This window comes from Cryptotermes secundus, unplaced genomic scaffold, assembly GCF_002891405.2.
Source record: "Cryptotermes secundus unplaced genomic scaffold, Csec_1.0 scaffold597, whole genome shotgun sequence".
NCBI lineage: Eukaryota > Metazoa > Arthropoda > Insecta > Blattodea > Kalotermitidae > Cryptotermes > Cryptotermes secundus.
This window is the reverse complement of record NW_019743156.1, coordinates 1072475-1095872: the sequence shown is the minus strand read 5'-3', so window position 1 is coordinate 1095872 and position 23398 is coordinate 1072475. Positions and strand designations below refer to the sequence as shown.

The 23398-nt window shown below is 36.0% G+C and overlaps 1 protein-coding gene across 7 annotated transcripts in view; it reads right to left on the bottom strand.

The window, feature by feature from the left end:
• The window catches only part of LOC111873894 (broad-complex core protein), a 108084-nt gene that overhangs the window by 26842 nt on the left and 57844 nt on the right, over positions 1–23398 (bottom strand). Inside the window, exons 7-8 of one of the 7 annotated variants that reach the window (XM_023868956.2) lie at positions 21244–21486; positions 4245–9085 (exon numbers count right to left, since the gene is read on the bottom strand). The exons of 3 other annotated variants lie outside the window; for them this stretch is intronic. In XM_023868956.2, the coding sequence (XP_023724724.1) occupies positions 8808–9085; positions 21244–21486 (521 nt within the window). In that variant the 3' untranslated portion in view covers positions 4245–8807. Of the gene's footprint in view, positions 1–4244; positions 9086–21243; positions 21487–23398 lie in introns of those variants that run through there. 3 more of the 7 variants (XM_023868961.2, XM_023868962.2, XM_033755274.1) reach the window with 3 other exon arrangements.

Below are 23398 nucleotides of genomic sequence, written 5' to 3'. Positions count from 1 at the left end.
ACTTTTCATTTTAGATGGGATAGATGTGGGAAGAAATCTTATCACACTCAGACTCACAGTGCATTCTTGAACATTCTGTATGAAGCGTTGAATATGTTTTACATCGAAGTATTTATAACTTTAAAGAATTATTTCAATTTAACTTTCAAATGTGGAACAATTTTATTATCATTGGCATACAATAAACAATCCTCTAACACACTCAATATCTTGGAAGCAAGTAGAGAAAAACAAAACCAGGTAACCAAAATCTGAGATCCTATACTACAGCATACTATATGCACTGGCATAAGGGCCTCTGTACAGAAATAAAATAGTTAGCCACCTTCAGGTCAAATATAGGTTTGTCAAATATTATTTAAATCTTGTGCTTTCTTTTTAATCATGTAAGATTTGTAGCACTAAGAAGCTATCTCACAGGCTTTGTCAAATATTATTTAAATCTTGTGCTTTCTTTTTAATCATGTAAGATTTGTAGCACTAAGAAGCTATCTCACAGGCTTTGTCAAATATTATTTAAATCTTGTGCTTTCTTTTTAATCATGTAAGATTTGTAGCACTAAGAAGCTATCTCACAGGCTTTGTCAAATATTATTTAAATCTTGTGCTTTCTTTTTAATCATGTAAGATTTGTAGCACTAAGAAGCTATCTCACAGGCTATGACTACATAATTTAAACATGACTGCTATAAGACACATACAATGACTGTCAAGTTAACTCAACCTGAAAGATATAAAATGGTTAGAAAAACCATTCCTGTAACTTGCAACAGTCTACAACAACAGAAAATTCATGTAGTGTTGGTGCCATTGAAGGATCTGCTTTGCAAGTGTAGAAACTGGGGAAATGTGGGGGATGATACATGGAAGTAACAGCCTTGGTGCTGCCTCAAGAATGAATGGATGTGGTATAATATACCATCTGCAGACATTTATTGCAGGAGTCAGCGTCAGAAGGCACTGTCAATATTTTCATATAGTATGTAATTATCAAAACCATGTCTTATACAATAAAGTAGTGTAGTGTAGTTACTGGGTTGCAGCGAAAAATATACAACACATTGTAGAAAATATAGTTTTTTTGATAAATGTGTGCACTAGAAATGGGAAACAGTTTGCTGTAAAATCATGCATTGCTTTTTGCAAACTCTGAATGTCTTTTCCCAAAATGAACAAAACAATTCATTTGGCAGAACAAAAGATAACAGGCTACAGAAAAGTGTGCTAAATAAGTTTTCTATGAAGCAAGCAACAAAGGGACTATTTCCACATCCTAGGTTTTTACCTGTATGGATATATGGAAAATAAAGGGAATGAATGAATGAATAAAAAGATCTGTGGATTAAACAGGCGTGGGTATGGCAGCAAAGAAAATAAGAAAAGAAAATAAAGTAACGAATAAAGAATGCCCAGATAACCTGCTGTCTTTGCATGGAAAGATAGAGAGCAACTTGACCTCAATATAGCTGTCTGTCGGTAATTCTAAAATATGTGATAAGGAACACAATCAACAATATTTACATCTATAAAAAAGTACTGGACAGTGTCTAAACAACATCCGATCACTAAATCAAAAATAAATGTCCCTTGGTGTTACAAATCTTTTGATAGACTTATAACAAAAATGGGATTCTAACAGAAGAAATGTCAGTCAAAATGAAAAGTTGTGACTGAAAGAACTGATATAGTTAGTCAGACTAGGGGGTGTGTTAGTCATGCATATGAAGGGTACTACTTTCTGGGATTTGACACTGTATAGTTTGGCAAAAGTTTAGTGATGTTTCAAATTCTGCTTGCCATCTGTTTCTTACTTGGCTTATTCTTCGACCCTGAAGACAGAGGCAGCACATTCCTCTGAAACGTTCGTAAACTTCTACCAGACTACATGGTGTCATATCCCAAAAGACAATATTCTTCTGGTGAAAATACATTTTCATCCATAATTGTCATGAAATTATGTCTGTTGACAAAAGCTGCGCTTATGGAATCCTGACTGTTATGAAATGATGGCAAAGCAATAATGAATTTGGAGCGTATGAAATTCAAACTCACAAAGAAGGCTTTTAATTCTGCATTCTGGAATTGTAAATTAGTTCATCCCCGAGGCACAGCTTCCTTACAAAGGTGACCCTACACACAGAGATTACAATGAAAAGACAAACTACAACTACAAGGGAGGTTAAGGTAAAGCTATTCCTGTAACAGGCCATGAAGGCCCATAGGGTCGTGAGACATTGAGACTCCCAAATCTTCTAGACAATTGGCTCACAGATGGTGGTGAGGTTGTCAGCCTTATGTGCTGGCCACCCTTTACTCCCCTGGAAGATTCTTGGTACTCAATTCTGTTATAGGCTGAGTCGACCCCAAGGCCATAGTGCAGCTGGAAGGGTTAGGTCAATTGAAAAATTCAATGACCTCATTTGGATATGAACCCACGATCTTCTGGCTTGTAGCATGATGCCTCAACAAACTATGCTACCATGTGCCCCAAACTACATGACTTCATTTTTTGGGGAGGACAGTAAATGTTTTTGCTGTTCCTAGCAGCATGCACTTCACTCCTCACCTGCACAGGCATGTTATCACTGCCCACTGTGTCTGGGCCACATTCCTTATACAGTTGCAAAGCTGAGTCCTACACAGCATGGGGAACATTTCTAATGTGGTAAATTGCTTAATACTTCTGTTCTCAATATAAGTAGTGACACACCATTATCAAAATGTGTCAGAACTTAAATTATGGTACCCTTGCAATTTACACATCTTGAAAGCCAGACACTGAAATTCACTATTCTTACACATACTAAATGCAATTTCTTAGTTATATCATACTTGATGCTTTCACAGAATTGAGCAATATACATTCAAGGTAAAATAACCTCCAATACAACTACAGCTTGTTAATTATACTGGAAACAAGATATTTTGCTGGTTTGCTGGTATTAATATTAGTTAATATTCCAATGGCAACATACAAATTCCCAAAATGTAACATTCACAGTAGGCCTGCATTGTGTGAAATATTATAGAAAAGGAAANTAAAAAAAAAAAAAAAAAAAAAAAAATACAGATATAATGACAATCTAATGAAGGTTAGCTCATACATAATAATTTCACAGATGCTTGGAATAAGGCAGTTCATCAACAATCATCACTATAAAAGATATATAACAGCATAAGAAATTATACTATACACTACTTAAATGCATGCAGGTGAAAACGGTACAGAAACATGAATTCACATATCTAAAGGAACACAAAAGGAAATAAACTCTCAAAAGTGAGTGTTTGACACATCAGTGCTTAATTTACACATTCCATAATAGCATATAAAACAGAAAGACATTTTCATAAATGTATTACACTTTAAACAGCACCCCATCTTCTATTATTCTACATATATTGCATGTGCACTATAATAGAACAGATCACAATGGAAAGAAAAAATATATTAACAATGTAATATGATTATTAATACTATTGGGGAAGAAACTGTACTTTTCACTGAATCAATTACAGACAGACTTTTGCATGCAAAATGTACAACATTACATGTTTTTAGGTTAAGGCATGTTTTCCTACTTCACTACATCTAAATCTGTCATTACTTTCCTTGTAATTGTGCATGTCTAATCATCATACACCAAACTAGTTAAAATTTAAACTGATGTAATCAAGATCCGATTTCATCATTAGACTTGCTCATCAGACTAAACCTTGAGATATGTCTTGTATTCAAGTACGCAGATTGTAAAACTGGTGTTCTCACTGAAATTCAGTCCACAATTAAAAACAAAAGCACTTTCTGGTCCAATAAATAATACTATGTGTGAAAACCAGCTATGTCAAATAGTATAAGGCAACTGCCTATGGTTAATGAAACTACATGCAATGATTATAAAGTGTTTCCATGGTTTTTATAATATAAAAATCAGATTTCTGATTAATATTATGTATGACAAGAATGAATGAATGCATATAGGATACTAGTGGGAAAGTCATAAGGAAAGAGACCATTGAGAAGACCAAGGCATAGATGGGTGAACAATATTAAAATGTATCTTAGAGAGATAGGATGGAATGGTATGGATTAGATTGATCTGGCTCAGGATAGGGACCAGTGGAGGGCTCTTGTGAACACGGTAATGAACTTTCGGGTTCCATAAAATGTTGGGAAATTCTTGAGTAACTGCAGATTTGGCTTCTACTCAAGAAGGGCTCAGCTCCACGTAAGTAAGTAAGTAAGTAATGACAAGAAGAATATGAATGGATTTAATACAGTACCAACTCCCTACAGTTAATTTCCACAGAGACATACATTATAAATCTCAGTTGAAAGATTACAATCACAGGCCCTCTATCACTGCAGTATACTGACAGTATCTGCAGCCATGCACTGAGCTGCACCATGTGGAAACTGTCAAAAAATGTTCTCATTCAGCAATGGAAGTATCACAAGTGTTTCTTCCATTAAAAATTATGTTTTGTGGTGATAAATCTCAAACATATAAAAAATCAAATAAAAAACTTCACATGCTTATTTTATTATCAGTCAAATGAAGTCTGGTTCAATTAGTGTCAGACTGAATAAAGTGAAAAACAATTGTCTTGAAGAACTGGAATCTGCGATTTGTGTTGAACAGTTACACCCTCTAACTGTAAAACAATAACTTTTTCTTCTGTACCCACTCATTACAACCATCTACAACAGACGGGAGCTACATGTCAAATTCCAGCATGAACAATCAAATTCCATGGTTCTGATGCATACATAATAATGGTCAATTGCATTCTGAATCAAAACTAATCAAAACTGGAGTTTCCTTTGGTTAAGATTAATGCCATGTTATGTTTCATAACCCATCAGATATGATTTATGTTTAATTTTCCAGTGGAAGATTAGATCCAATATTACTGTTTCTTATATTTGGGTCTGAGCCTTATAACTCCACGGATTTTGCGCATATGGAATTTAGCACTTATATCTGACATAAAGTCACAAACTTGAGAAGTTAAATTAGATGGGATATGCATTCTAACAGCAGTGGTTATGAACAGTATAATGCCTTGAAGTCCACTGAAGATCAATCGATGTTCCTCCAAAGCATCTGCTGACGTTCAATGGATTACATGGTGTTATATCCCAGAAGACAGAAGTCTTCAGTAAAATTGGAACTTCATATGAGTCTACAGCCTGAACTCAAAACATTCAATATATGTGCATATAATCTTTTCCACTTGACTCTTAAGTCATGAATGCAAGACCAGCTTTATGAGTGCAGTGTACATGTGCTGTGTACACCCACTTGTGTGTGTGTGTGACAGAGAGAGAGAGAGAGTTATAGCTTTTAAGTGGTTTCTTGCTCAGTTATTCCAGGGGCCTGTCACTGCTTAACATTCTCTCCAATATTGCTATATAGCACCACCTAGGTCCACTTTTGCTAACCAAATACTATAGGAACTTCCAGATATGCAAACATAAGTAATATCCTCTTCAATGGGGAGACTTCAACAGTTAGGTACAATAAAGGAGCTCTTGTAAACATTATTTCTGGGGGATGGCACTTACTTCTATACGGTGCCATTATCCACAAACAGAATCCACAATTATCAATGAACCATGATGAAAAAAGGCTCTAATCACAAAAGTCTCAGTGTCGTGTGATATGTATGCCAACTTCCTAGATTTCACACATGGACAATATGTGTATCAAAATATACTATTTTTTTTTCCACTTAACCATACCTAAAACACTTTCAACTGGCATGTCTGAAATGAACAACAAAATTATATTTGCATGCATTCTTGCATGAAGTAGATAAGCACATGGGGAAAACCTCTCTGCCTATCTGAACATCTTCAAAGTAAGTAGATAGATTTGAATGAATCTGGTATTTTGGGTCCATACTAAAAACTGTCAAGAAATTTTAATTTTGTAGCAAATTAGTTAATTTTACTTTCTACTTTATATTATTGCCAAACTGAACTCAACCAGACTACTCAAAAATAACTCAATACATATATTAGTAGAACAAAGACAAATTTCTAATTATCCTTTCCTCAGAATGTTGAATATTTAAGGAAATACTCGTAAACAGCATAAAGGCATTTTGATTGTTGAAGTAAAGCCAAAAAAGACATTAAATATGAGGTTCCAGGGCATAATAAACGTAGAAAGAAAATAATGACAGCAATCATAATAAAGATGGTGGTGGTGGTGGTGGTGGTGGTGGTGGCAGTAGCAGAAGTAGTAGTAAATATTAATAAAAATATTTGTTGTTACAGTTAATCATAGTATTACAGGAATTAAATCCCAGTATGTGAATAAACATAACATATGCCTTTATCACTGAACCAAGGTTCAATACAGCTAACACTAAAGCCTACCAATGGGCATGGTCCTCAGCCAGTTGTATCAACCTTCCATCCACAAGGTCATTGCAAAGGGTATGTTCATTCTAAGTTCCATGAATGAGTTTCATAACATGTAACATTTTATGATGAAGAGACAGTAATTCTCTAAACTCCTAATACAGAAAATGGCTACTCCTGTAATGTATTTGTAGCTACTCTCCACATCTAAAGGCTCTCCCTTCAATTTGTAGAGCAGGACACACCATAATCATTTTAATTGTATCCTAATTCCAAAATCCAATTTTCTTTCAATTTTCAATGTATAGTGACTGAAATAAGCCTGAAAGACTGTGATTCAGGTTCAGTATTGATGTAATATCTTCACTGCAGTCCACATCCACCCTTACTAGTTATAGTACCACAAAACAAGAACATATAATATCTTTTATTTTAGCCAGTCTAGAAAAATCTAACTTTTTGTTCTTTTTCACATATCTGTGCCAGTCTTCTCTTTCTATGCATCTATTTTCATACTATCTGAAAAATTCTCTATATACTTCCTACTATTTCCAATTCTGAAGTAAAACAAAAAAATGTGGAGGGAAAAGTGGCAAAATTACCCAATAAACATTCATCTACAATACTGCAAGTGTTTTCTGCTAACTAAAGCTCTGAGTGAATGGAAGCACATACAGAAGAGCACAATCATTCATTACAAATCTAACACTACCCTAATGCTAAGAAAAATAGAACATTTTCCAGAAGGCAATGAAATTACACAATAAAGTAAATCTTGTGAACAGAGTAGGAAAACTTTGCCATATCTCAGCGTCATCTTGGTTGGCCATGCAGACATCTGATTTTGGTCATGCTGTTGGAAATACTGTTCACAATATTCATTAAAATCCCTACCTACTTTCTGCTCAAACATGCAGTTGTCTACATTTATGTATCTTTAAAGATGACGAGATTCAACAACAAAACAAGAAAAAGAATGAAAAGATATATTTATTACTGCGCAGTTTCAATTCAATAGAATAATTACATTTTAAAATGTTGTGACAGAAGAGATTATTAAAGCAGGTCTTCAGGGGTTTGTATTCATTGTCTATTCTTGCAAAACTGTAAATGATCAACTCACATAAGAGTCTATTGCAATATGAATTTCTCCAAGGTAAAAACACGTATCTTCAAGGTTTCTGTGTGTGTGGTGTACATAATGCTATAGCACAATACAGCTTTGGAACTGAGGTTGTTGATGAGAACGTTATAATTTTCCACATGGCAGTCCTACAGGAGAACTGCTGATCACTGCCAAGATTTTCATTTCAGAGCAGAGTCCAATATTTAACAACACAGCTTTTGCTGTAACAAGCCACTTATCTGCAGATACATGATGTACATGACACCACAGGAAGCTTTTATTTTTTGCAGGAAACCTCAAACTTGATGTCCCTCAAACACAAAACAAGAACAAATATAGATTCTAACAAATATTTTAACTAATACTCAGAATGTATAAGACACTTGATGAGGGGAAAACAAACAAAGACAAAATATATATTATCAGGGCAGAAATCATGAATTAAAGTTCTTATGTGTAAACAGAAATGTTGGTAGTTTTCTGGATTTTTATATTGCATGGTAATTACAAATACTGATGCTTCAAGCTTTTCAATAGCCCTACTTTTGTCAATTCATTATCATCACCACCTTCTTCAAGGTAGGCTTTTATTGGCCTGTTCTCTCTCTTCTGCCATTACAATGTGTTAAAAGAAGAAACTTTTATCTCTGCATTTAAAAACACAAGACCAAACTCTGTGACAGAGTGGTAAGCATTCTGGCTTCATATTTTGGAGGTCCTGGATTCAAATCTCACCTCAGAGATCAATTATCCTGAGATCTTTCATTGTATTTTTCAGCCCCACCTGGCAAATATCAGGTTGCTACAATCTGAGGTTCTCACGGAAGTGACTATGAAGAATACCATTTTCTGGGATGTGACACCATGTAGTCTGGTGTTTATCAAGGGGGTATCTAAAAATAAAGATAATAAATTCCTCCAAAGTGTTGGAACACACATACCAGACTACACAGCATCATATCGCAGAAGGCAGCGACCTTCAATGCCCACAAAATGCTTTAAAATAATCCATGACCACGTAATTCCACATTTTTTCCAACTCATTATTCACAAATCATCCTATCATTTGTCACTACATAACCTTACAATTGAACAGTGTTGTTTAATAAATCACGAGAAATTTAAAGTATCTACTAATCCTTCATACAGGTTTATCCATCTCTTACACAAGTGGAAATGGACAGTTTTATCCAGTTTGCCCTATGCTGCTCACAAAATACATTTATTCCTTCCCCTTCCATAATTCTATCATATCTAATATTGTATTGTTTACCAAATTATCCTGAATTAAATACCACATGCTGTTTCTTAGTTATTCAGTAATTTCACTGCTCCTTTCGCTCTCCGATGGTAAATGCTCCTATGATTATTGAGCGAGTTCATGGTTCGGAACACTTTATTACACACGTTACACACGGCATTATGAAGTGGTTGGAGATGCTGTTGCTCTTTGTGTCTCTTTAGGGTGAGCCTGGTACTTAACATCTTGCCACAAACATCACAGCGGTGGACAGACTCCGCTGCTGCATCCACACGCGGGAAGCGTGATGAGGGTAGAAAGAGAAGCACCTGACCACTTGGACCTTCTTCCGCACCGAGAACAGAGAGAGACACAAAGAGCACGCATTATAGTCCATCCCTAACATAACTTCTCATGGAGATGTATGTAACTTGCCAGCCACCTATATATTATTTAAAAAAATAAAAAGGACTTTTGATTGTTTAATTGGTTGACAGATGAGTACGCTTAATTACGTTAATGACGTTATCTAACAGAACACTCAAAACGGTACAGAATGGAGAAAATTTTGGNATGAGGGGGGGGGGGGGGGGGGGGGAAGAAAGAAAGAAAGGGGGAAAAAAAGAAGGTACTGAAGAAAATGACATAATTATCTAATCATCAGCCACCGTTTGATTACAGCATTAACAATGTTGTCAGGTTTACAGGTAAACAAAACACTTCAGAAACTGTGTTATTAACTTCAAGTATTTTTTTTGTATAAATAACTGTAAGAACTGAGCTACAGATGAAATATAAACACATATAGACTCCATGAATAATGTGAAAATTAGAAAAAACAGATCTGGAAAAATCTGAGTAACAGGAACAGAGAACTGAAATTTCTCTGTAAGACTCGCATGAAAAGGAATAAAAAATCTAAAGGTGTCTGACCACTTGATATTATTACCTGACAAAAAATCTTCATTGAATATTGTACTCTATTCAAATTCTAATCTTATTATAAAACAACAGTTCAGCTGAGATAATGAAATATGTTTAAATGCAATATGAGAAATTTCTTAAAAAACCATATCATTATGTTTCCTTCATTGATGTAACTACTTTTATCAAATGCACCTGTCAATAAATCAAAAGCAAGGGACATTATGGTAAAGAGTGCCTTGGTATCTGAGAAGACATGCAAATAACTCAAAATCTTTCTCTCAATGGTAAAATGTTACAAGCATCTGAATACAATTTTGTTTGTCCTCAAATTTAATTCATTTTAATGGTCATTTCATGCATATATGAACAAATGTGGCTGAATAAAATAAACATACTATGCAACTCTTCATAAAATTGGCTGGATGTTTGTACAGTTTCATGATTTGGGACAGGGTATAAACTGTGAGTTATATTATTACAATACATCTTCACAGAGAAGTTACATGTGTTGGACCATGTCCTCTTTGTTACTGAACTACACTATTACAGATCCTAATGTTGTAAAGCTTGAATATAATCGTTCAGCATGCATTCCTATGAAAGCACATTCCCCACTCACACAGTCCTTATTCAAAGAATAATTAAAGGTAGCTTGAAAATGACATTAAGTGAGTCAACAAATAAAGTTAGCATAACTACAGACAGAATGGAAATGGTGCTGCTCTTCAATTATCACCATAAGATAGTGTAAATCTGTTGCTTGAACAGGTAGCTGCAGCAACAACGAAATGACAACACCCAGTCTCTTATAAAAACTAAGATGGTTATAATAAATTCAATGTAACTGAATTCTGACTCCATTATGCTCCTACCTAAGTGACACTTTCATTCCTAGAATATGCTGTATAACAAAGAAATGTATAAATTGAAGACAATTCCTCATATACTTTGTGTCAAAAATGGGGTTACATTCCTACATACGTAGTCTTAAGCGGTCAACTTTGGCAACAGTTACCAGTTTTGGTCATCTGAAAGTGAAATAACACTGTAATAGCACAGAACTGTAATTTAAACAAGTTCACATTTCAAAATGTGAGCCTGGCACTCAGCAAAAACACTCAATGCTGACTCAACATGTGTATGTCACAAAGGTTTGTCAAAGTTATCTAGAGATGGGGGAGGGAGATAGGCTCATCATTAAAGGATTTCTTTAAGTCTTGACCAACAGCTGTTACTTCTAAAGATGACAGAAATGAACTATGTTCTTGCTGAATTTGAGATTCTCATGACAGTGACTGTGAGGAGTGCAGTCTTCTGGGTTGTAACATAGCTAGCTTGAAGACAGACATTTCAGAGGAACATGGTGATACCATCTTCAGTATTGAAAATTCAGCCAAGCAAGAAACTGACATAAGCAGGTAGCAAGCTTCTTGGTGATACAATTCTCCAAGTGGTTTGAATCATACACACTGCCCTTTCAGAGCATCCATACTCCTAGTCTTCCTTGACTGTTTCTGCAATAGTTTATTTTTTCACCCTCTGTGGTTTTTTCCACTGCCTCCTGCCTCTGTCATCTTCACCCACCCTCTTCCCTTGACAGACAAAAACCTTGTCTCCATTTCTATCTTCACTCAGCAGGCAGACAGCCCTTTTCCCAGACTAATCCAGGTACCCTTTCCTTGTTCCCAGTGACTCTATAATGGTCACTCTTCCATTGGCTCTCTCAGTTCCTTTCAGGCATGGACTGGCCTATATCATGTCATCTCTCCCATGCAGTTAACTCAGCTTACCACCTCCTTCTGCTGTATTCTGGCTTGGCTCATTTTTTTTATTGCTAGTGGGGTGGGACTAAGTCCCTTGTACTGTGGCCAAATCTGGCCCCAGATGATAGGTGAGGGGTGATTGTGGAGCAATTGGTGGAATGAAGATTGGCAGGGGAAACCGAAGTACTCGGAGAAAACCTGCCCCAGCACCACTTTGTCCACAACAAATCCCACTTGACCAGGCCCGGGACTGAACCTAGGTCACCGCGGTGGGAAGCCAGCAACTAACCGCTTGAGCTTTGGCGCAGCCTTCTGGCTTGGCTTACGCTTCAACCCAGACAATGAAGGCAGTATGTTCCTCTAGAACACTGGGCTCTCTCTGAACTACAATCCAGAAGATTGCACTATTTTTGTTCCTGAAACTTGGCTACTTGCACTGTATTTTTCTTTTGCCCCTTTCAAGAAATGAACCAGAGAAATACGGTGGAAGCAGCTAAATTACAAGGACACAATTCAGTTCCCTCATTGTCAGAAATTTCATATAGACATTCCAGAGGTGCTGGGCGAAGTACCTGTGCATGCAATATCACACCTGTGAACGCATATACATACACTAACACATACAAACCTATGACTGTGCAAATTGAAGCTGCACATGAGTAAAGTGGGTGTATTTGTTCCAACCGGTCCAACAATTACATGTCAAACCCTCAATCAAGGTATAAAACACTTAATATATGACTCTACTCAATGAAAGTTACTGCATGAAACATAAATATCATTGTCAACAGCATCTTCCATGTAAAATCAGACAAATAATTAATATCAGATACCATCTAATAAGCAGGGCCCAGATTTTGATGACCTGAAAATATTTAAAAAATGACCTATAAAATGACCGAAGAAATCCAGAAAAATGACCTAAAATATGACCCAAAAATGTAATATGCACGGCCCGGATTTCGATGACCTGAAAATATTAAAAAAATGACCAAAAAAATCCAGAAAAATGATCAAAAAGAGAAAAGAAAGAACACTTCGCTTCCATGTTATTCACATTTCAGAAAACATATGAAGAAAAATTCCCTAAAATGGCCAAAAATGACAAGATATACCATTAAAAGTGCAAAAATTTACCAAAAAACTACCCCAAAAATGAAAAAATTACCCTAAACCTAAAAATGTCAAAAAATGATAAAAAAAAATGCCTATAAAATTTACATTTCTGTAACCAGCAGCTCATATACGAGATTTATATATTTAAGAGCATCGCATAAGACACAAGGAAAAAAAGATGACATGTCATCAAAATCCGGGCCCTGCTAATAAGCAATGCTACATGACTGGGCAAAGCATAGGAATGATGTCATTAAAAGATCCATAGTTTTGTGTTTATGAAAGGTTAAAAAGAGGAAAAAATATGGTCCTTATACTGAAATCAATTAGTGATCACAAGGCATACATTACATTTTACTACTGAGTCTCAGTGAGGGGATGTCATCAGTGTTCAAATCTCTTTCTTGTGCCATTCTAGCATTAGTTAAATATGTCAGCATCAGTGATAATTACAGTACATGGATCATATCAAGTAATGTACTGCTGTCTGTAATACGAAGAGACATGTACATCAAAAACAAAGAGTTCTATCTTCTGCGGTATAACACCCTGTAGTCTGGTGAAACTGTGATATATCCCAGAAGGTGGAACGCTTTGTAACCACTGCTGTGAGAACCTCAAAACTGACACCAAAAACAAAGTTAACCAGCTCATAATTATGTATAAGAAAAGCTACTATGACCAAGTGCTGAAATGTTTGATGAAACATGAGGCTCACAACTGAAGGCAAACTACAGAAAGAAACATTACTGAATTTTGGGGTGATCTGGGTTGTGAAGAAAAAAAAATTCTATGTCAACTGAAAACAACTACATATTCAGGCATAAAACAAAAAACATCTAATCACACTGTATCAATAATAATAGCTGAAATGATGTGTTTTAAAGGCTAGATTGGGTAAGCCTCATCTGGGATGTGTTGAAGGATGAATTACATTCACTGTTGCAGATTTTGAAATAACGAGTGACAGTTCCAACATACTCTGAAGTATGGTTAATAACAACAAATTTCATTCACTGGGTCCATATTCATTGCATCCTAACTGCCTGTAAATCATCACAGTTTAAAATCTAATTTAGATTAAAAATATGGAATAATAATTGTGAGTACTTAATAGGTACATTACACATAATACATTCAGGTTAAATAATGTGAGATAAAGGTTTAAAGGATGTTCAGTGAAAACCCACATACATAAAACTCACAAATTTTATATTTCAATAGGCAAAGAAGAAAAATTACAGATTAGGTAGATCACAGTATATTTCAAACATAAATCTGTTTACAGATCATGATCATGACTAATTAAAATATATCTCAGTTCAAGAAGTTGAATCTTAACCTCAGACTTACAATACCTCAGGAGCAATTTTACAAATTACTGTAAATTAGGAAAAAAATCTGAAAAATCTTCCCTTTACAGCACTGTAGTTACAGCAGGTACTACCTGATTGAACATTAAAAGACTCTGCACTTTGTTAATTTGGTGTAATTTTGTGTGCTTCATGTGGTTCTCAAAATAAAGTCATTATTTGTCCAAACAGTATCAACTACCTGCTCCTTGTAATGGGCACACAGTTCATTTTTTAAGGTATGAAATGAAATTTGACTTGTCCCATATCATGTATAATGATTCATGGATGAAATAAAATTGAATTGAATTGAATTGTTAAATATATATATATTTTTTTCCTTGGCACTACATCCCCAGTGGCCCTAGGCCTACCTCCATGAACTTCTCCATTCACTCCTTAAATATTACTTAGATGAATTTCAGGCTTTAAAGTGTTAACATATTAATCACATATAAACATATAACCTAGTTCTAGCATATATATATATATATAAATATGCAACTCTTCTGAAGAAACAGAGAAATCATGTGGGGGGAGTGGGAGTACCAGGCCAGTGGCTTGGTATGTCAGCTACCCACATCCTGGGCAGTGCTCACTAGCCTGTATGTTCAAGGAAATGTCTATTAATTCATATTAGATTTCAAGCCTTGTGGCCCAGTACAAGAGAGAGATGGGTAAAATAGTATAATAGTAGTTGAGGAGGGAGAGTTATGGAAGATGAGGGATACACATTATTTGGGGGGGGGGGAGCATCCCATTTCAGAGTTGTAAGGAGCATGAGATGAGGACTGAAGAACTTTCATTCTCCGAATGATGGTGAATTACACAACTCGATGGCCTCCACAGCAAAGAGGTTTAATTCTGGTGAATTTAAGTCAGGAGGGCTGCAAAAGTAGTAGCAACTTGGAAACTATGTCAATAGGAAGAAGAGATAGATTGACTCAACCCTTACTTACAACACTATATCAAGGCCCACCCCATATACATTCATTCATACATCACTATATTGGTCCTAACTCTTCTGTTTTGCGGCAGAGTTTCTAGATGTGGTTCAAATCTGCATTCAAGTCATGAAAAGTTAAACAGTTCTGTCTATAGTGACCGTCACACTACACAGAACTGTTTAACTTTTCATGATATTGTTAGTGTGATGGACCAGAATGAAACAAATCAACTTCATTCAAGTATTATTTTACTAATTACATGAGTATATAGTTTCCTCAAACTTTACATTATATCCAAAAGTTATTTTTTTTAAATTACAATAATAACTTTAATATCTTTCTGTCCATAGTAAAAAAATCATTTTGATTAATTTCAGTTCTATCTGAGAGTCAGCAGTGTGCTATATCAGTCATTATGATTTGGCATGAAATGACTCACTATGGTCAGGGCTCTTTGAATGGCCTTACCAAGTTCACGGACACACAATGAACCCAGTAATTGTCCAAATGCACATATCAATTGAAAGTTGTTTCCCCTATGTCAGTCCCAGTACCAGTGTGAAATGATGGACTGTATTTTCATTCCATTGTGGCACTGCCCGCAGTCCATACAGTGTGATGTCTGAGACACATCTCTGTGACTGTCACAGATTCAGAAGTTCAGAAGTATAATAAAGAAATTTTAAAGGAGTATCGGTATTTAAGAACTTCAAAATTCAATGTTAAACTATCTGAAAATCCTCTCTCTTCAGCTTAAGAAGAGGACTCTATTCTTGCCGATGCAAATTCTGTAAAAGAAATGCCTGTGTGCATCATATGTAAGGGGAAAGGAAGAAATTAAGCAAAGTGTGTTCAAGAAAACAAAATAATGAAGAAGATGATCATCTAAATTTTAATGGAAATGACAAGTTGATGAAGTGGTGACAAGATTTAATGAAGAGCCGAAGCCTTTGGGGTAGGAGACAAAATCTCATGTTACCTGTCTGGGGTAATGATATATAATGAGCTCGTAGCAGAGATACTGTATGAAACCCCCTAGTGAACGTTTTAGACAAATACAGTAACAAATTTATCCTAAAGAAATACCACCTTTAATAATGGCTGAAAGTCCTGAAACAAAACTTCACAAGTTGTGAACATCAGTTCTGGACAAATTAAATATAAGGAACAGGCCTAAAATTGCTGATGATGGTGGACAGGAAAGCTGACATCCACTGTGCTCATGAACCCCACTTTCAACAAGATTTTGATGAATGGAAACAGCAAAAAATAATCACATGAAAATAATGCAGTTGCAGTACAACATTCAGTAAACTGTAACTTTATGGTTCTTTAGGCATTAGCCTAAACGTGTTCCAGTAATTATTTACACATCTATCCATAATATATCAAAATAGTTATAAAAATTATGTTAAATCAAAATAATTACCTCACCAAGTTACTGACTGGCAAAATAAAAATTCATCAACATACAGAACTTGATTTTAGAAACAATGTTTAGAGACATGTTTGCAAGAGTAAATCTGCTTATCACTCATCCCCTACTCCAACAAATACAGATCAAGAATGGATATACTATTAGGAAAAATCTGCAAGCCATTCAATCCAAGACATGCTGTTCAACAATACTCCTTACAAATACTATGACAAAAGGCTCAAATGCAACTACTATTCTATCAAATTATTTTATTACAGATGATATTTGGATAAATAAATTATGAGTGAATTACATTAACAGTTTCATCATCAGACGACAATTTAAATTGTAGAAACAATATTAAAATCGTTATTACTATACATTTCCTCCCTTTAAAACAAACACCTAGTAAAGTATTAAAGTTCATAAACACTGTTCAGAAAGATGAATAACAGAACTATACTTTCCAAAAACCTCCATACATTGCATCTTGGCTCATGATCATCTCATACATGTGTCTTGTGTATTCAGGTGCACAAGGCAGAGAACTTTTCCCACCTTTTATACATGTACCAAACACTATCTTCCCTAAGTGCAACATACAGATTTCCACCATTTCCCAGCACCCCAATTAGGTTCTGGAACTGATAGTTACTACCACTACCAACCACCATTTTAATGCAAATATTTCCTTTTTGCAAAAACATTACTGAACTTTCAAAATTACAAATGTGAACCATTACAGAATCAATACATTAAATTATAATTTTAAGCTTCAGATGTCAACAAAAAGGAACCCAAATGTTAGACCACAATAAGATAGCTGTACTGTAACTGTTTTAGTGCTTTCACAGGTTTAGCCTTATGGACAAATATATGCCATGACTTTCAGTACATGCAACGGTGGGCCTTCAGAACAAATGCGTACACATTGAATTTTCTATGTACATCCAAAAATGTAACTTCTAAAGCATCTGTATAAATATAAACCTCATGAACTGAGTTACGGCAATAATAACGATAATGAATATTACTGTCTTCTGGGACGATTTACTGTGTAGCCTAGCAGATCTTTACTGGCATTTCTGAGGAATGCACTGCTGCCATTTTATACCTTCAACATGAAGGTGGCAAGTTCCTCTGAAACATTAACAACAATCTAGCAGATTACATGGTACAAAATTGTGGAAAATAAAAATTTTAAAAAATGCTTTCATGGGAGCCTCCTTTGTGTGGGTTATTTTAAAATGCTGACAGTAGCTAGACTATACAGCATCAAAGAGTAATATGCTAGATGAATGATGAATTGGAAAGGATATGGAAGGAAACACTCATGACCTGAGGTACTTTCCTGGAATTTACCTGGAGGAACTCATGAAAACCACGATAAACCCATCCAAGATATCCTGTGTACTAAGATTCAAACAGAGCATCTCCCAAATATGAACCAAATTGTTCCTCTCATTCCGACCTGTTCGATCCAAGAGACCTCAGATAATGACGACTTGTTATTTTTACTATATTACAGTATGTGTTGTGTAACCTCAGTTCCACCTGCTCTCAATTTACCTTATATCTCTCCCTGTAGAAGTGCCATTCCAATAAAGTGGAAAATCATTCAATCTTACACAACTTTATGAGATTATGAGTGTTATATATTTATGGCAAGGAAATGGAAGAGTATATCTACTATGATATGTATTACTAAATGCTAGTAAAATTAATAAGAATTTAAACAACTGCTTGCAAGCCTCAACAAATCCACACCCTGAACTGTAACATCAAGCCCAACTTTAACCACTTTACCATGAAATAATTATATTGTGACACATGGTAAAAGCAAAACATAAAGTTGTTCCTACTTAAGCATTATATCATTAAAGGAATGGGAGTAAACTGCCATGCATTCTTAATGTTGGCACTAGTTGGAGGTAAGATATCAGCTTCACAACCCATCCACCTAAATTAACTGTCTACTTTCTACCACAACTTGTTGGCCACAATGCCACTGTGTGGGCTCTTTAAAAAAATATGGGCAAAAATTTACTGTAAAATAATACACATGGAAGATGAGAGAGGAGGCCAAGGTCACATTTCTGCAAGCTTATTGCATTTGTCTGCCCTGTGACACCACCCTGTGAACATGCATTGTTTTTATATGAGTGCTTTTTCGACTTCATGTTTCGTTTTCTCTTTGATGGATGGCAAAATTGAGCAATGTCTGCATCAAGTTTTGTGTGAAGCTTGGTAAATCCCCTACCAGAATATCTGAAATGCTTCGTGAGGCTTTTGGAGAACATTCTTTAAGCCAGACAGTAATTTTTTAATGGCATTCACGTTTCAAGGCGCGTCGAGTGTCAGTTGAAGATGACTAATATTGTGGGCAACCAAGCACAAGCAAAACAACAGAAAATGTTGAAAAAATTCGAGAATTCACCCACGAACACCATTACCGAATAATTCACGAGCTCACAGATGCCACTGGAATCAGTTATGGAGTTTGCCAGGAAATTTTACAGAATATTTGAACATGCACTGCATTGCCATGAAGTTTGTTCCCTGACTCTTGACAAATGATCAAAAGCAGAAGCATGTAAACATGTGTCTTGAGCTAGGAGAGAAGGCTAATAAGGATACGTTTATCTCTAGGATCGTAACGGGTGAAGGAAGTTGGATTTACAGTTATGATCCAGAAACAAAGCAACAATCGTCACAGTGGAAAAGCCCACAATCACCGAGAGCAAAAAAAGACGCAGCAGGTTCGGAGTTCTACAAACAGAACTCTCATTTTTTTTTATGTGAAGAGGATTGTTTGTCAGAATTTGTTCCTCATAACACTACCATAAACTCTTAACTTTTACTGTGACGTTATGAGGCACTTGAGAGAAAATGTGCAACGAAAAAACTGGAACTTTGGTGCAACCAGAACTGGCTCCTTCATCATGAAAATGCACCCGCCCACATGTCCCTGAAAACCACAGAGTTTGTTACTAACAACAACATGGTTATTATTCCCCATCCTCCCTACTCTCCAGGCTTAGCCCTCTGTTATTTCGCTTTTTCTTTTTTCATATTGAAAATGAAACTGAATGATCAATGTTTTGAAACAGTGTGTGACATCCAAAGGGAATTGCAAGAGGTACTTGACAGCATTAAGGAAAATGACTTCCATGTTGCTTCTGAAGCGGGGAAAAATTTATGGGATCACTGTATATGTTCCCAAGGAGATTATTTCACATTTAGATGAGAGTCTGTTAAAATTGGACGATGAAGCAGAATAAAAAGTTCAAAATGTGAACGTAAAAATGGCAGTGCATAAACTGAAGTTACCCTCCAATATTTCAATAAAAAATACATACACTGTGAATACTCAGATACACAGAACTTAACAAGCATATTACTAGTAACTTCTGAAATTTTCTTCCAGAATAATATATTCATGTGTTTCATGTCATTCTCCTAGATACATAATGTGCCTACAAATACAACAGTTTTGTGTACCAAATTTTAAAACTGCAGAGCCAGCACTGGCATCAAGATACAAAAACAAAAGAAACTCCGTGGCCTGCAGTCCGTTAGCAAACTATACTGACCGAGCGACTGCCACTTGTCGGCGAAGTTAGTGCCAACTTTAGTGGGTAGAGGGTGTCGCGTGGTCAGCACAACGAATCCCCATGGCCATTAATTTCGGTTTTCTAGGCCAGAGCCACTATTTCCTTGAAATAGCTCCTCAGTTATTCTCATGAGGCTGAGTGGTCCCCATTCCAAACCCACTACCTCTCAGAATATCTGGTAGTGCCGGGAATCGAACCCGGACCTCTGGATCTGTAGCCAGGAACTCTGACCACTAGACCACAGAGGCAGTTGGCATCAAGGTACAGTTCCCAGCATATATTTTGATTCACAGACTACTTGACCACCAAAACACTGATGGTAAAAGAAAAAGGATACACACCATTCCGCTCCCATTTTCTTTGACTGTCCTGCCATTTGATATGGTGGCTCTGGCATTCATGTAAGAGAATGTCACACTACACACTGTACATTACATTTGTGTTCGACTTTGTGGTTATGTCTATAGATAACCTCTACTGAAGTGTGTATACACTTTTTGGGACTGCTCTGCATGTTAAGTGAATATCTGTTTCATCTCACCTAATTTAAGGTACTACTACCCATGCATTCCAACTGAGGGGCTGAGGCAATTAATGACAACCTTAGCCATGGTAGATGGTCTTTCCAAGGGCCTCAGAATACAAAGCAGGAGAGCTACCAGTTAACAGCAATGTTCAGTGGGGTTTGGTAAGCATTACATTGACACGTCATATGAAAATGGACAGGAAAAGGAAAAAGTTAATATCAGTACACAAGATAACACAAAATATACCTAATTCATTAATTTCCTTCTTTCTGGTTGCATCACTGTATTACTCATGCTACATCCATATGTCACTGCATGCTCCCTAGAAGTCATCTTCTTCTCTTGTACATACAGTTCCAATAAGACAAAGAAAGCACCTTTTCACTGTTTCAACATTGGAGTTGACTGCTTAAAAGCAATGCTATGTGGAACCCCTGTTTATAATGTAAATACAGTGAGCTGCTGAGATTGTTACATTCAAAATCTTGGTCATACTCTCGAATATGACATGTTACAAATGTAAAACTGATATCCTGCATCACAGCCCAATCATCGTGTCCAGAAAGAGAGAAACCACTGGCATTCAAAATATCTCTTGAGTCTTTCAATTTGCCTGCAATGTCTATTGTTGCAACACCTAAGTATCTCCATAGTTTATACCACGACTGCCTCTTCTTTGTGAAGGACTGCAATGGTGCTGCCATCTTCAAAAATGCTGACTATCCAATGATACCATATGAAAAAAGGAAGGATAACTCACATATCGGATCTTCCCATTTTGTCACAATTAGAACATTCTTTGCTAGTTTCATCTGAAACTTCACATGTTTGGTTTACTGACTTTTTCTTTCCAAATCCAATGAGCTCAGTGTTGCATCAGTTCTCTGATATTTACTAGCTCTGTGGTAAATACTCTTGTGATTTCGTAGACTGTTCAGCGTGCTATACACCTTGTTACAAATGTTGCACACAGGAGTCTTAGTTGGATGGGTATGAACATTCTGAATGTGGCGACGTAACCTCTGAAGAGAGGTCAGATTTTTCCCACACGGCTCGCAACGAAACTCGTCTCCTGCCACATAACCTGACGACAAGAGAGACAATCTCCGATTAGGGAACCAGTAGGTTTTCTATGTGTGTTTGGGTTGGGATGTTATATTTTATAAGAAAATTAATTTAGTCACACACAATTATGTAACTACAGATTCCATGAACAGTTTAGGTATTAATATTATACTTGACTCCTTTCCATTCCTCCTGTAATGTACATCACAGACTTGTTCCATCTACTGTCTTCTAAATAATTCAAGGATTCAAATTCTGTTACAATGAAATCATATTCTTGAATTAAGTTTATCAAAGGCTTTATACTTTCATTTCAATCAATAAACCGATTACCGTATCAAGAGAATTAAAACTAAAATTCCTGTAACACTGTAGCTGTGCCAAAAGATGCATTTATATGTATAATTTGACTCTCAAAGCAACAAAAGTCATCTCGTGTTAAATCAACACAATTTACGGGCAAAATTATCATGACCATCTCTGACCGTAATAAATTTACAAGCATGTTGGGTCTCCTTAGGAAATGGCATATACGAGGTTTTATCATCCTGTGTGCATTAATTCAGATACAGCGTTTTGAAATTTTAGGTTATTCTTATATTTTCCTGAGTCTAATTCACCAAAACTCTGATCCTGATTAAGACAGTGGGCTCATTCGTGTATTAACTGAAAGCTCATAAGTGGGTATTTCATTTGGTATGTCATTCACAAGGTTTTAGGGCACTTGTTGTGACCTTCATTTCTGACCTTAGTATATGAAAAAATGGTCAGGCTTATGCAAGTTTTCCCACAACATTTAGTAACAATTTCAATATATCTTTCAAGATTTTCTGCATGTCAGTGATCTGATTAGGCATGATGAGTTATCTGTGACCTGTAGAGTTATACTGTAGGGCATCATGACCCACCAGACTTTCAGTTCATATATGCCAGCACAGTTAAGTTCTATTTCCTTGCCTGGTAAATTCTGTAGTGGTGTGGTCAAGTGCAAAAGAATTTTTATTTCTACCAAATTTAGAAAGCTGCAAGTGCTACAAGTATCAAAGAGCTTAAAATGTTCCAAAAGTGTTGTAATCCCTTGCCTGTCAGTAACATTACAACTTCCAAGAAAAACCTTAGGCCCGTGTGTGATTGGATGATAAGAAAAGCTCATAGTATCCATAAAGGTCAGAGGGTCTGTGATAAAGGTATGAAAACTAGAGCAAATCTGCCTGAAAGTTTTGGAAATGATGTCTCTCTTCATGCTCAGAACAAGACATAAATGAAATTGAAGGGTGAACACCTGCAAAATCGAGCAGACCAACAATGTTTCTTCCTTGAACAAGACTCTTGGGTCATTAGAAGGGCCACCAATTTCCACTAAACATACCATCACAGGTGAAGTATCTGAAGTAAAAATTCGAAATCAAAGGACCCTTGAAAAGAAATACATACATTTAAATAGACTTCAGTGGTAGTGAAAGTTCACATGAAGGTGATAAAGCAGAACAGTTGAAGGAACAGACGATATAATGAATAGACAGCAGAACTACCATGTAATCTTATAACTTATTCCACATATTGCAGTCGCTTCTGACTAACTTCAAATGAATGAATGAATGAACATATGTATCTATGTATGCAGAGACCTAAATCTTCTGCTGAAAAGGTATACATCCTACTTCGATCACACAACAGTAATCATGTTTCTATAATGAACTGAAGATGAAATTTAAAACTGAAGATATTGCTAATGTATGATTTGAAGCTTCCACAGTGGCTAAAGTTGATAAAATATTGTAGGGCTATGAGCCACATCAGTTCGTTAAAAATTACCAGTGTTTCTGGGACCACCTCTGTAACAGCAAATGTCCTCCACTGGGCCTTTGGTAAACAGAATAATAAGTAGTGGCAGCACTGCCAGTGATGAAATGATGTTGATTCTTGGAGCA